Genomic DNA, 12772 nt, shown 5'->3' with positions numbered 1-12772 from the left:
CCCCCTACGGTCTTAGAAAAGCTTCACAACTCGGTACTTTTTTCACTTTTTGCCCATTTTTCGGAAATTTTCGATTTCCTCAAAAACTACCCGTCCAGATTTAGGATTAAGGGTTTAATCGATAGACCAGGTTGTAGGAAACTCCCATGCACAAGCGGCTGGTCCCTAACTTGCTTAGGGGAAGAGCTATAGACTTAGGAAAAGTCACTTTTTTGACTTTTTTGCCTATTTTTTCGGAAATTATTGATTTCCTCAAAAAGTACCCATCCAGATTTGGAATTAAGGGTTTAATCGATAGACCAGGTTGTAGGAAACTCCCCCGCACAAGCGGCTGGTCCTTAACTTGCCTAGGGGAAGAGCTATAGACTTAGGAAAAGTCACTTTTTTGACTTTTTTGGCCTTTTTTCAAATCTTTCCGATTTCCTCAAAAACTACCCGTCCAGATTTGGGATTAAGGGTTTGATCGATAGACCAGGTTGTAGGAACCCCCCATGCACAAGCGGCTGGTCCCTAATTTGCTTAGGAGAAGAGCTATAGACTTAGGAAAAGTCACTTTTTTGATTTTTTTGCTTATTTTTTCGGAAATTATCGATTTCCTCAAAAACTACCCATCCAGATTTGGAATTAAGAGTTTAATCGATAGACCAGGTTGTAGGAAACTCCCATGCACAAGCGGCTGGTCCCTAATTTGCTTAGGAGAAGAGCTATAGACTTAGGAAAAGTCACTTTTTTGATTTTTTTGCTTATTTTTTCGGAAATTATCGATTTCCTCAAAAACTACCCATCCAGATTTGGAATTAAGGGTTTAATCGATAGACCAGGTTGTAGGAAACTCCCCCGCACAAGCGGCTGGTCCTTAACTTGCCTAGGGGAAGAGCTATAGACTTAGGAAAAGTCACTTTTTTGACTTTTTTGGCCTTTTTTCAAATCTTTCCGATTTCCTCAAAAACTACCCGTCAAGATTTGGGATTAAGGGTTTAATCGATAGACCAGGTTGTAGGAACCCCCCTACACAAACGGCTCGTCCCTATTTTGTCTAGGGGAAGAGCTATACACTTAGGAATAGTCAATTTTTCGGTTTTTAGGCCATTTTTTCAAACTTTTTCGATTTCTTCAAAAAGTACCCATCCAGATTTGGGATTAAGGGTTTAATCGATAGGCCAGGTTGTAGGAAACTCCCCTGCCCAAGCGGCTGGTCCTTAATTTGTCTCGGGGAAGAGCTGTACACTTAAGAAAAGTTAGCTAATTCGATTTCATCAAAAATTTGTATAACGTTTTTTCTGAAATAACCAAACAGGTCTCTCCAGCTTCCAGCTGGGCCCCTATTGTCTAGGGAAACACCTAAGTACTTGAAAAGTTCCCTCATGAAAACTTTTTACCAAAGCGTTACCAATGAATGCATAAGCTTCTCTTTCACTTTTTTTTGCGTAGGAAGGGCGCTATCGGCTTGAGAAACCTGAAATTTTAAAACAATTTTAAAATAATCAATATTAAAATAATCAAACAGGTCTCTCCAGCTTTCAGCTGGGCCCCTTGTTTGAAGATTAAATTTGATCACAATTGTTAGTTTCACCATGCAAAATTTCGTTACATTATGAAAAGGTTAAAATTGGTTTGAAAACTGAAGTTCAAATATGGGGGGAGGAGGGTGGTGAAGTGGAAAAGAGCCAAGGACGTGAAATGAGACGCTGTTCCGCATGAGGAAAAAACGTATCAAAACAATCAGGCTTGAGTTCCGGCTATAGTTGAAAAATGTACTCGACTTTTTTTTGCAAAACATCACAAGATGACCCGCCATGAAAAGGCAAAACAGCTGGATTACATTTCCAATTGGTTCTTCTGTGGGCTAAAAAGGAGCTTGTTCGTTTCATCAGGTAAACAATGCACAAGCGTTTTCTACCGTGGTGAAAATAATGATTTATTCGGCCACTCAACCGATGGTGTTCATAGACGGGTTATTCTTTTTTCTATGCCCATGACACTCTACCCTCTCTCAGTGTTCAATTCTTATCCAAAAAATGATCGTTTCAATATGGCCTGCATTTCGTCTTGCAGGCAATAACTATTAATCAACTTTTCTCTGAACATGGGCAAATAAAGACAAACATCAATCCAAAAGAGCTGAAGCAACAATTGATGGAAGGCTGTTTTTGATAACCTTTTATTGTTGCAGGCAGATCTGCCATAACTGTGCAAGTTAAACGTTCCAAAACTTTCCATAATCAGCATGCCACACGCAGTACTGATCTAGCTTCGGGACTGCATAGTTCTTGTGATTTATGGAACGCTGATGATGAATTTCTGAAATGATGCGATTGAGGCATCGATTCAAAAATTGATTCTCTGGCAAGTGACGAATACATCCAGTTAAAGTAAGAGCTAACAGACCACTATAAGGCTCAATTTTAAAATAGTTTTTCTCCGGCGCAATAATCTCTAACACTGTATTGAAGAACTCAGAAGTGGGAGCGCAAAAAAATTGTGCATCACTGAGCTCTAACGGATTGGTTACATTGCCATCGAGAGTCGCGAAAAAAGTCTGTTTTGATGACAGCTTAGACCTGTATTTAATGAAGCGCACTACATTTCAGAAACCATTGAGCTGTGAATTTGGACAATCTCGATTTTGGAACAAATTAACATTTACAAGAAATTTACATGTTACATGTAAATTAATAATTAACAAGAAAAATATCAATCGGACATTTACGACGGCTTTTTGCAACCTTACTGTATGCCTGTGATTGTCATTTCGATGTCTGCAGAAATTGAGATCCTTATGCCTGACTACTTTCACATTCTATGAATCAGCCACAAACTTTTTGGTACTAAAGTGAGAGGGGTTATAACCCTGCCCTTAGACAGACAACCTTCGATATTGAAGCTAATCTAATAGCTAAGATTTTCTCGATTAAAACTAAAATTTTTTCAATTAAAAGCATCAATTGAATTGAGATTCACAAGATTCACAAGAAGGTATTGGATACTTTTCCCACTGGGGGGGGGGGGGGGGGGGGGGGGGGGCTTCGTTTGATTTTCTCTTTGTAGTTAGTAGCTAGTTATGATGTCTTGATGTCTAGGTCACTAAGTGAGGTTTTGTGTGAACCCTGGAAGCTAATTTTTTCGATCGATTGCCCTCAAAGCGTCCTTGAAATTACACGACTTCATAGAAAACACTTTTGCAACTGTCCTCAGAAAGAAAAACAAAAATAACCAATGGCTGTGCAAGTAGCACAGAATGTTCCGATCATATTCATTTCAAAAATGCATAAAACAATTTTCCACGTCTTTTTTTTGAAAATTGATGATGTTTTTGTGAGTTGTGTGATAAAAAGATCTGATGAAAAAATAGAATTTCGGTTATAGTAAAAAAAAATCTGATGAAAGTTATAGATATGAAAATTATAGATGAAAACTATACATCTGTTAGAGATCTTATGGAAACTAGAATTGACTGTTATAGGAAAATAGGCAAGTTGGGCAATGATTTATTAGAAAAAGGACATAGAAAAAAAAACAAAAAAAATATTTAATTTTTTTTTCTGAATTTTTTTCTTTTTTTTGCAGAAATTGTCTTGAAATTTGAAGTTTTTCATTGCAAAGATTGCATTAAAAAAGCTTCGAAAGACAAATTTACTGGAGTTCAACTAAAGTTGCATGACTAATTCTTCGATTATAAGCTTGTTCGCTTGCTTTACTGGCTCGAAATTAGACTAAAACTCAAGAATTTCGAAACGGTTTTTCTCAAAACTTTTCAAATTTTCTGAAAGATCTGAAAAAGCTGTAATTTGATATATCGCTCCACACAGTACTTTGATTTCTTAAGGTAAATAGCTTATTCGCTCATAATAAAAACTCGTGATGACCTCCATGCAGAAAAAATGCTTATCATACAATTCCGTAAAAGAAAAAGGCGTATCGTACGATTTCATACACAGAGTTGTATGAAAATTGTATGAAAAGCACTGCTTACAGTGATGTATAAAAAACTTCTAAGGAAGAAAAAAAAACAAAAATTAAAATAGTTTTTCTTAATTATCAATTGCAATATCAATTTTAAGCTCAAATAAGCAATTATTGAAAAAAAAATTGCCTACAAAAATTAATTAATTTTGTCTATAGCGTAGTCCAGGCTGAATTTTTTAAACCACAGAAACCAAATTGCTTAAAAGATGATGCGCAAATCCAATTTTAGTTTTTAAAAATATTTTTATATTAAAAGATACACTTCAATATACCAATAAAGACGTGCCATGATTTTCGACTAGAACAATTTTTCGCAAAAAAATTTTGTGCTATGAGCAAAAGTTTAAGGTTTTACTTTATAGTTTTGAAAAATCTGTGAAGTAATGTCTAAAAGTTATTAAGGTATCTGTGAGACTTTTCTTCAACCGAGGGGGTTTCTTGTGTAAAGAAATCCATGGCTATTGTGTTTTTGAAGAAAACAATAATATTACCAAAATAGTTTTTTGAAAAATGATATGTTTTCGATTTATGTCAAAATGCTAAACATATTTTTTTCATTTATGAGAAAAAGCGTTATGTAGAGTGTTCTTACATTTTTCTACAACGGAATTATAGAAAATTGTATAATGAACGTTTTTTCATCTATGAAATTTGTATGACAAGCATTTTTGGTCAACTCGAGAAGTTTCAAAGTGAATTTTCTTGACATTGGGATGATTTTTTAAATGTTATTCAAATTACAACTGAAAAAGCTTTAATATGACGTGTCATTCGACCCATTCCAAGGATTATTGGTGGTACTTGATTTTGCGTTGAAAACAAAAATACATAAAGATAAAAACCAATACCCAAATACAAAGTTCCTCCCCATTTTGATTGGTCGGAACAAAAACTCAACCCATGAACAAGAGTTTCGGCCAATCACATAGCATATTCATCAGTTTTTGCATGTTGCAAGAGCTTTGGAAGATGAATTCTCGAGATGGAGACTTTCAATATTTGGCAGAAAAAGTTTTTTACCGAACTTTAATTACTAAATGCTTGACTGTATTTTTGCATCAAAACCAATTCGAGGTGTTTTGATTTACAATATCTGTGGTTTTTAAATTTAGTATTGCAAAATTTATTTATGAGTCTTTCTTATCATGTTTGCCCATTAAAAATAGCCCTTTCCACAAAATATCACAGCGTGGCGAGGCATACGAAAAAAGGTTCAATTTTTGAAAGGTTTTAAGCTTTTTTAAAAAAGGTTTTGCACCGACGCAAATTAGAGGCGGATATGTACGTACCATGGCATCGTTGAATCAAGAAAGGGGAAATTATACATGCACAACCTTATTTGTCAAGCATAATTAGTTATTACCTGCATTTTTTATGTTGGGACTGGGAATGAATGCGTCAAAACATGAGCCACAGGTTTTTTTCAACTACTTTCTTTTTCTGTTTCCGATTATATTCCCCTTCCGTTAGAATTAGTAACAAAAAACACAGGTTTTGTATTAGCAGTTTGCGGTTTTTGTACTATGGTGTTGATAATTTTCGTAGGGCTCTATAATAACAAAAGCTCTCTCTTTTAATGGTCGAAAGCATGACTCAAATTCGGAATAATCTGTGCTACTTCCGTAATAAAATTGGGCTCGTTTTAAAATGGTAACAAAAAAAATTTGACGAAAATCAAATTAATTTGTTTTTCAGCTGCAGATGTGTTTTCCCCTCGCAGCAGATGCAAAACATGTGCAATAGAAATACAAGCAACAGCTGCTCTGGCCAAATACGAGGCAGCCAACAGACATGTTGATACGGCTAAAGACAGAGTCAACGCAAAATCAACTAAAACACTGAATTATCATGTAACAGTCAACAGTTGTGACAAAGAGCTTACTTCGCAGAAAGCAGACAAAAGTGCTTCGAAAAAGGAGCGTGAAAAGATGCAGGTATGTAGAAATAAGACGAGATCCGGATGATAGCTAAAAGAGGTTAGTAACTTCTAAATAGATGCCATTACCTAGTTTCAATTATTTCATAATACTTTTATTCAATGAGGATAAATCCGGCAAATTCAGAAACTGAAAGAAGTAAATTTAGTGCTTTTCGTTTAGAAGAAATTTCTGACATCCGTTGGTGAAATAAGCTTACTTTCAAACACCCACCAACAACTTTATTCTAGAAATAACAACCCTAAAACGCAGAGAGCATATTTTTTCATTTAGAACTGACAAAACTCAGTTCATTTTATTGTAATTCTAAGAAATAAAATAGAAAACTTCAGATGAACCTTGGGATTTTTTTTACATAAACATTTTTTAAAATATATATTTTTTTTACTGATGGGAGTATCATCGGTGAAGTCTGATCAGAGGCATGCTTCATTTTTTCGCTATGATCAGATCTCTTCTGAATCTTTCCCGCACTCATATAAAAGAAATGCGAATTGATTTTATTGTTCCGACTTTCGATGCGTGGGGTTTTTTTTTCCTTCAGACAAATTTCGATTTTTTAACTAGCCATTTTTGACATTTTTTTTCTTTCGAAAGGTATTGTTGTCCTGAGCTCAAATTTGAAAAGATACTTTACCAGTGATTATTTTTCTTCGTAAAGTTACGGGAGTTTAAAGATTGCCATTATGGACAATTTGGGGCAATTAACGCGCGATATATTTCGCGCTATTAACGCGTAAGCCGAACGTTATTCTGTCTTAAAAATTGTTCCATATTAGTTGAAAGAATCTAATTTACGATAATTAATTTGTTACAAGGAGCGAAATCTATCCTTTTGTGCTTTATATGGCGTGTATTAAGATGATTTTCATTAAGAAATTCAAAATTTAGAAAAAAAAGTTTCATTTTAATTTATTTCATTTAATTTTTTATTGTGCTGACTGCACCATACACCTTGAAAGGCAGTCGGAACATGCGTTACGAGCAGTCGGAAAGGCTGTGTTACGAGCAGCTTTGTTTTGTTTCAGTTTTACTGTTCATGAGTTTGTGAAAAAACCGTAAAACTCATTTACTATTTGATTGAAATTGTTTTACTAATTCTTAGTCGCAACTGTGATTCTGATCAATTCTAACCCATTTTGCTGAATTGCGACTCACTATATTTTTTTTTAAAAAAAACTGTAATTGTTGATAGTCGATTATATGGACTTTTTGTGGTTTGTCCCAATGAAAATCTGAAAGAATCGAATTATAAATTATATTGATACTAGCTTGAAAGTAACAAAATTGACTTTTTAATTGATTATTATCGATTGTAATTGAATCTAAATTAATTTTTTTTTTCAAAATTTTTTTATTTTTCAATTAGTTAGGCGTTTCATAGACTTTGAGTAATATAACGTTGTTAATGTTACATAGCATTAAAGTTGAAAATATAGTATAAAATCAGTATAGTTGCCTGGCAATACCAGCTGTGGGTTCGAATGTCATTAAGTTCGACCTGTGTTCGATTCTCACCTCAGTCGTTTCGTGTGAGAATCCTATTTGAGCCGAACTTGATAGAAAAATAAAATGCTAATGTCTTAATCGGTTCGAAGTTGGTTTGCAGAAAACAGAACTGAAAACTCTGAAAACAGAACTGAAAGTGCGAAACAACTTGGGAGGGAAGAACAAAGCACTGTACAAGACTAGTCTCTGTCACAACTACAGATTGCTCGGGGTGTGTCCTAGTAGAAAGAACTGTTCTTCCGCACATGGTCAACCAACAGTCATTAGGGACCTTGAAACGACTTTCGCAGAATCAAGGAACGACACCCCGGCATAAGTTTGTGCGACCTTAGTCTACAAATCAAGAAGCCTTCAAATAGCGAAACGTACTAAATGACAGGCAAGCCGACGTGGTCATTGCGAGACGAGTACTTGGGGGCCTAGGCCTAATTATAGGTGTCGAGTTGCACCCTTATCCTGATTGGAAACACTGTGGATTTTTCTCAAAACGCGATATTTCTGGATTTTTGGTCTACAAACCGCTGAATTTTTCTCCATGCAAAAGTTTGTAAGACTGAACTTGTGTTTTAACTAACTTTGAACCACTAATTTGTGCTAGTTTTTTAACCCAAAATAGTGCTACTTTTTGATGATCAGTGCTATAAAATTATATACGATGTTGTGGATTGCAAACCGATAAAGACCCTATTAGATACCCTCACACTTGTGAAAAAAAATCCAGAAAATTCTCAAAAAAAAATTCTCAAAAAAAGAAAAACTTTACCAGCTTTTCCCGAAATAATCACTGACAAAAACGAAACTTTTTTGTCTGAATATAGGGCAAAGCTGGAAAACACCGTTTTCGTTTCGCCCGTTCAATCATTAAAACCGTCAACCCTGTCGAGCAAGTTTTCTGAGTGAATCCCTACCTCGGTTTCCTCCAGTGGTTGGATAATCTTTAAAAACTTGCTCGGCTGACCCCGTTTTCGAACGCATACTGCCCCGACCCTTACTACTACCGTTTTGCCGTGACGTTCTTAAGTTTCAGCGATAAACTGTACGCGTTAACGTAGACAGTACCGAAACGAAGCATTAGTAGAACCTTAGAAACACTCAGCTAAAAGGTTTCTAAAGTTATTATCGTCATAATTGTTATTTTTTATTTACATGTGACGAATTTACAACAAGAGACTCCATAAGTTAATTGCCATTAAAACACCCGTATCCTTTATCACTCTCACTGGTATTCACCATTTCTGCGAGTTCTCTCCATCACTCCGTAAATACATTATCATTAACCCTACAAAAACGCCTCGACGACCTTTTTAAAGCAGTTCCCGGTTTGAGCTTTAATTTGAACGAAAATAAAAGACAAAAGACTGTTCAGTATCTTTTAAGCAATTCATCAAAATGTATGATACAGAAAAACATTATAATTTGGCTCGATGATACAAATAATTTATTGAGCAAGACCAAAAAGTTACACCAGAAAGTCTTATTGAAGTTCTAAAAGTAGATAAAAACAAAATATCAGCCATTATTTAGGTACACCGTCAAAAGACCTGCAAAGTTTATGGAGGTTTGGTTGCTATAGGAATATCCACCACTGATGAGACCAAACATTTAACCTCAAAAAGAATAGCTAACGACTAAGAATTAATTCGTAAATTTAAATTATTTCATCCTCCCGCGTTAATAAGTTTGAGAGTCACTCGACGTCAATTCCCCAATCTGTCCGAGCTTATCAATAAAAGTAAAAAGCGTCGAACTAAATTAACGAAAAGAAAAGCAAATACGCATAAGATTCCGCAAACGACAGCAGTCGAAGATTTTTTAACGTTTCATAGACATTATTAATCTTATCTTTTTTTTTTCAAAAGTTAAATTCATCTTTAAGTTTAGTCTTGTAGCTTGTTGTCCTTCAGTTCCGTAGGCAACGAGAGTCGTAAGGATCAGGCGAGGATCGTCTTGTTTGGTATAGGGCAGCTACTTGAACTGATTTTAATGTGGTTTCGTCATTCGACGCTTCGTTTTTTTTGGCTCTTATTTAAAATCAAAAGCCTAAAAAAAACAATTATTTCAAAATGGAGCTCAACCTCGGCCAGATACGAAACAAAATCTATCTTACCAGGAAAGAGTTGGATTTTTGTGATTACCATGCCAAAATTACTGAATATATAAGTGCGAATGATAGACCAGCTAAAATTTGAACGTACTCGAAAAATCTAGCAATTGTTACAAAAAAATATAGAGAAAAATTATGAGATCAAATCTCTGTCTTTGCACAGCACCAACGCTGCTTAAACCATAAATCAATTTGAATTTTACCTAGGATCTATCACTGCAGAAAACGCCGCTGTGTAACGTCTACCAAAAAATACTGGGAAAAAGAAACTCAAGAGGACAATGTAGCCACTGCACGAACAACGACGCCAAGCGAAACCGTACGTTACAAGAAACTTCTTTCACAGCGTTCTAAGATTGCATCAATGATTTCGAGTGAGCGTCTAATAGAGGCAGCCCTTGCAAAAATCTGACGAGGAAGTTGAACGGCAGAAAGAAGCTAAGCTTCGTTTGAAAAAGCAAGAGATTTACATTCAGTCGATTAAGGGTCATCTTGAACTTGACGTGGTTGTAGAGGAAAGCCGTCAAAAGCTAGCAGAAGCAACTAATGAGCCTGAGTACCTGGAAGACGCCTCTGAATACTGTAGGCTTCGTCGTAGCAGGTCGAAATTGGCAATGGCCGTTCAGAAGAAGCAAACGGAGAAATACAGGACAAGAAAATGGGTGAACCCTCAATTCCCAGCTCAGGAAATAATTCAGCCCGTGGCGCAGGTCCAAAGTGTCATCCTGGAGACTGTTTCCGAGTTCTTGTCAGTTTGAAAAATTGAACCGCCTTTCAATACGTTGAGTTGAGTATCAGTAGAAATCTGGCGATGGTTCACAACTCTCATCCAAAAGCTAAATGTTTCCAAACCACGTGTATAGACTCACAGAATGTTAACGTCCCTCATACGCCAAGTCCAAATGTAAATAGTACAAATCAGCCGTAGGAACAGCTGCCTTTGACAAACTTATATGGTTAAAACCCTTTGATGCAGAGTAGTTTTCGTCAGTCTACTTCCCGACGAGCTCAATGCCCATTGCCCAACAAACTTTTTTCCATATACTTCTGCTAGCTTTGTACACCAACGTTGGACCTCTCAATCCTTTATTACTCACATTCCCCTCTAATCCATTTTATGTCACGCAGCCATTGAATGTTCAACCGTTCTCTTGCGGGGGAACAACTTTTAATGTCGGTAATCGTAATGCTGTAGACGCCGCTACTTATTCGAAATCGCTGGCGGCGCCTTATACAAGTGAGAACAAACAATCTGGGCCAACTCCGTCTTCAAGCAGTAAGCCAATCACTAATCAAGATTTAGCTGAAATCTTGACACTGTGCCAGAAAGGTCCCTTGCCTGAGTGGAAGGTGTCTTCTTTCGACGGATATTTGCTGCAGTGGCCTGAATGGTTTGGTCAGTTCAAAAGCGCAATCGATGCAAAAATTATGAGTGATGATCTCAAACTGACATATCTCAAAACCCTCGTATCAGGCAAAGCAAAGAATGCAATTGCCAAATTTGCATAAAGTTGAACATTATACAGGGAAGGTTTGAAAATTTTGGAGAGGAAACTCGGACACCCACAAACGGTTGCGGCGGCTAGTCTCGAAAATTTTCAATTTTCCCCCTCTCAAAATGCACACATAAGAAAGCATTATCAGTTTTGCTTCTGTTTATCCAGTCTTGTTGCTGTTTTAGAACCGTTAGGATATGAGTACGACTTAAAAAGTACATCCGTTCTGAATCAGGTTATTTCAAAATTGCCTCCAAATATCAAAGAGTCGTGGTCTCTTCACTCCGCAAAGAGACGTTGGAGACAGCCAAACGTTTTAGATTTTGTTGAAAGGCTCCGCGACAAGGTTGAGGCGCATGAAATTATGCGTGTCAGTCAGAATAAGTCACGTCCTGAGGAGGCTCTAAAGACTGGTTTCCATAAACCACCCACAAAAGTTTTTGCCGCTGCTTCAAAAGTTGAAAAACAATTTTATGCTCGATGCTTCCAGTGTACGGGTCAACACCCACTCTGAAGTTGTTCTGATTTTAAGGAAAAGACCTCAACTCAACGTGCTCAATTTTCCGCGCAAAATAGGTTGTGTGTTTCCCGACCACATGTTCCGGAAATGCCCTAACGCCCGCAAATGCACTAAGCCTGGTTGTGAAACACCCACAATAACTTGGTGCATGGTGCTGAGAAAGTTTTCAGCGTAAGGCTCGCAAACAAAGGGTCATACAGTAGCGATAACAGAAACCTTTCTAATTCAAACAATAACGCCCCGGAATAAACCGCAAACTTCGTCGTCGAACGTAGCCGGTTCGCGTCGTCTTACAAGAAACTAACGGGACTCCTTCCTATGCTTCGATTGGAAATAACTTCACACACAGACGTGACAACTGCTCTTGTAATGTGCAATTCCTGTTGTACCCACACATGGTGCTCGCGGACCTAGCACAATGTTTTAATTTAACTGGCCAAAAGCTAGATATTCTGGTTAACGGCTTCAATTCGACGGAATCCTTTCCCACGCAAGAAGTCGAAGTGAACTTGTTTGCCAAATTCGACCACCATGAAAACTCGTTTAAGGTTACGAAAATTGAAAAAGACCGTTTGAGTGATGGTTCCGAAACCATTGACGTTCCCACTCTGCAAGACAGGTTTCCACATCTGCAGCCAGTTGATACTATTGTCTACAACTACTCAGACGTTGAGATGATATTGGGGCAGGATGTCTTTCAAGCAATCAAATCCTCTCGAATACTTACAAGGAGGAAATCAAAATAAGTTGTCGCTTTCCGCATTCCCTTTGGCTGGGTTCTCAGTGGCCCGCTTCCATCACTAATTGGTGTTCGAGCCGCCACTTTCAAGTGCAATGTTGAAGACGTAGCACTTGCTGACCAGGTGAAAAAATGGTACGAACTAGAATCGTATGGCAGTTTCAAACAAGCTGATCTCAGTTCTGCAGCTGAAAAACATGCTCAAAAATTCTTGACCCTACCACGCTTCATGATGGCAGTCGTTAAAATGTCGAATTGCTCTAGGTTGAAGACAACCTTCATCTACCCGAAAACTTTCACGCTTCACTGGTCCAATTTAAGTCTCTTGAAAAGCGTCTTGAAGGATATCTGGCGATTGAGTGGCCAACAGTGGGACGACCCACTGCCAAATGAGTTGTGCCGCAGATTTACTGAATGGTACTCCGGCTATTTTGACAACCTCGTTGCAACTTTGACTTTTCAGTAGATGAGGTTGAGCTGCACACATTCGGTGATAGCTCA

The 12772-nt window shown here is 37.1% G+C and overlaps 3 protein-coding genes across 3 annotated transcripts in view; all 3 read left to right on the top strand.

Moving 5' to 3' along the window:
- Positions 1-12772, top strand: part of LOC134840490 (Bardet-Biedl syndrome 1 protein homolog) — a gene marked incomplete in the record, with an annotated part of 512639 nt that overhangs the window by 65968 nt on the left and 433899 nt on the right.
- The window catches only part of LOC134840491 (uncharacterized), a 453696-nt gene that overhangs the window by 65968 nt on the left and 374956 nt on the right, over positions 1-12772 (top strand). The gene's annotated exons all lie outside the window — the stretch shown is intronic.
- LOC134839965 (uncharacterized) lies at positions 1787-7728 on the top strand. Its single transcript, XM_063855593.1, has 3 exons — positions 1787-1874; positions 5662-5900; positions 7513-7728. The coding sequence occupies exons 1-3, from the start codon at positions 1787-1789 to the stop codon at positions 7726-7728; spliced, it is 543 nt and encodes a 180-aa protein (XP_063711663.1).

The sequence above is a fragment of the Symsagittifera roscoffensis genome, chromosome 2 (assembly GCF_963678635.1).
Source record: "Symsagittifera roscoffensis chromosome 2, txSymRosc1.1, whole genome shotgun sequence".
NCBI lineage: Eukaryota > Metazoa > Xenacoelomorpha > Acoela > Convolutidae > Symsagittifera > Symsagittifera roscoffensis.
This window is presented reverse-complemented; position numbering and strand designations above follow the sequence as displayed.

What these genes read in the sequence shown, in the direction of transcription:
- LOC134839965 (XM_063855593.1), top strand. Translation starts at nt 1,787, where the DNA reads ATGACCCGCCATGAAAAGGCAAAACAGCTGGATTACATTTCCAATTGG. An exon ending in GAGCTTGTTCGTTTCATCAG is followed by an intron (nt 1,875 to 5,661) that starts GTAAACAATGCA and finishes TTTGTTTTTCAG; the next exon opens with CTGCAGATGTGTTTTCCCCT. An exon ending in AGGAGCGTGAAAAGATGCAG is followed by an intron (nt 5,901 to 7,512) that starts GTATGTAGAAAT and finishes GTTGGTTTGCAG; the next exon opens with AAAACAGAACTGAAAACTCT.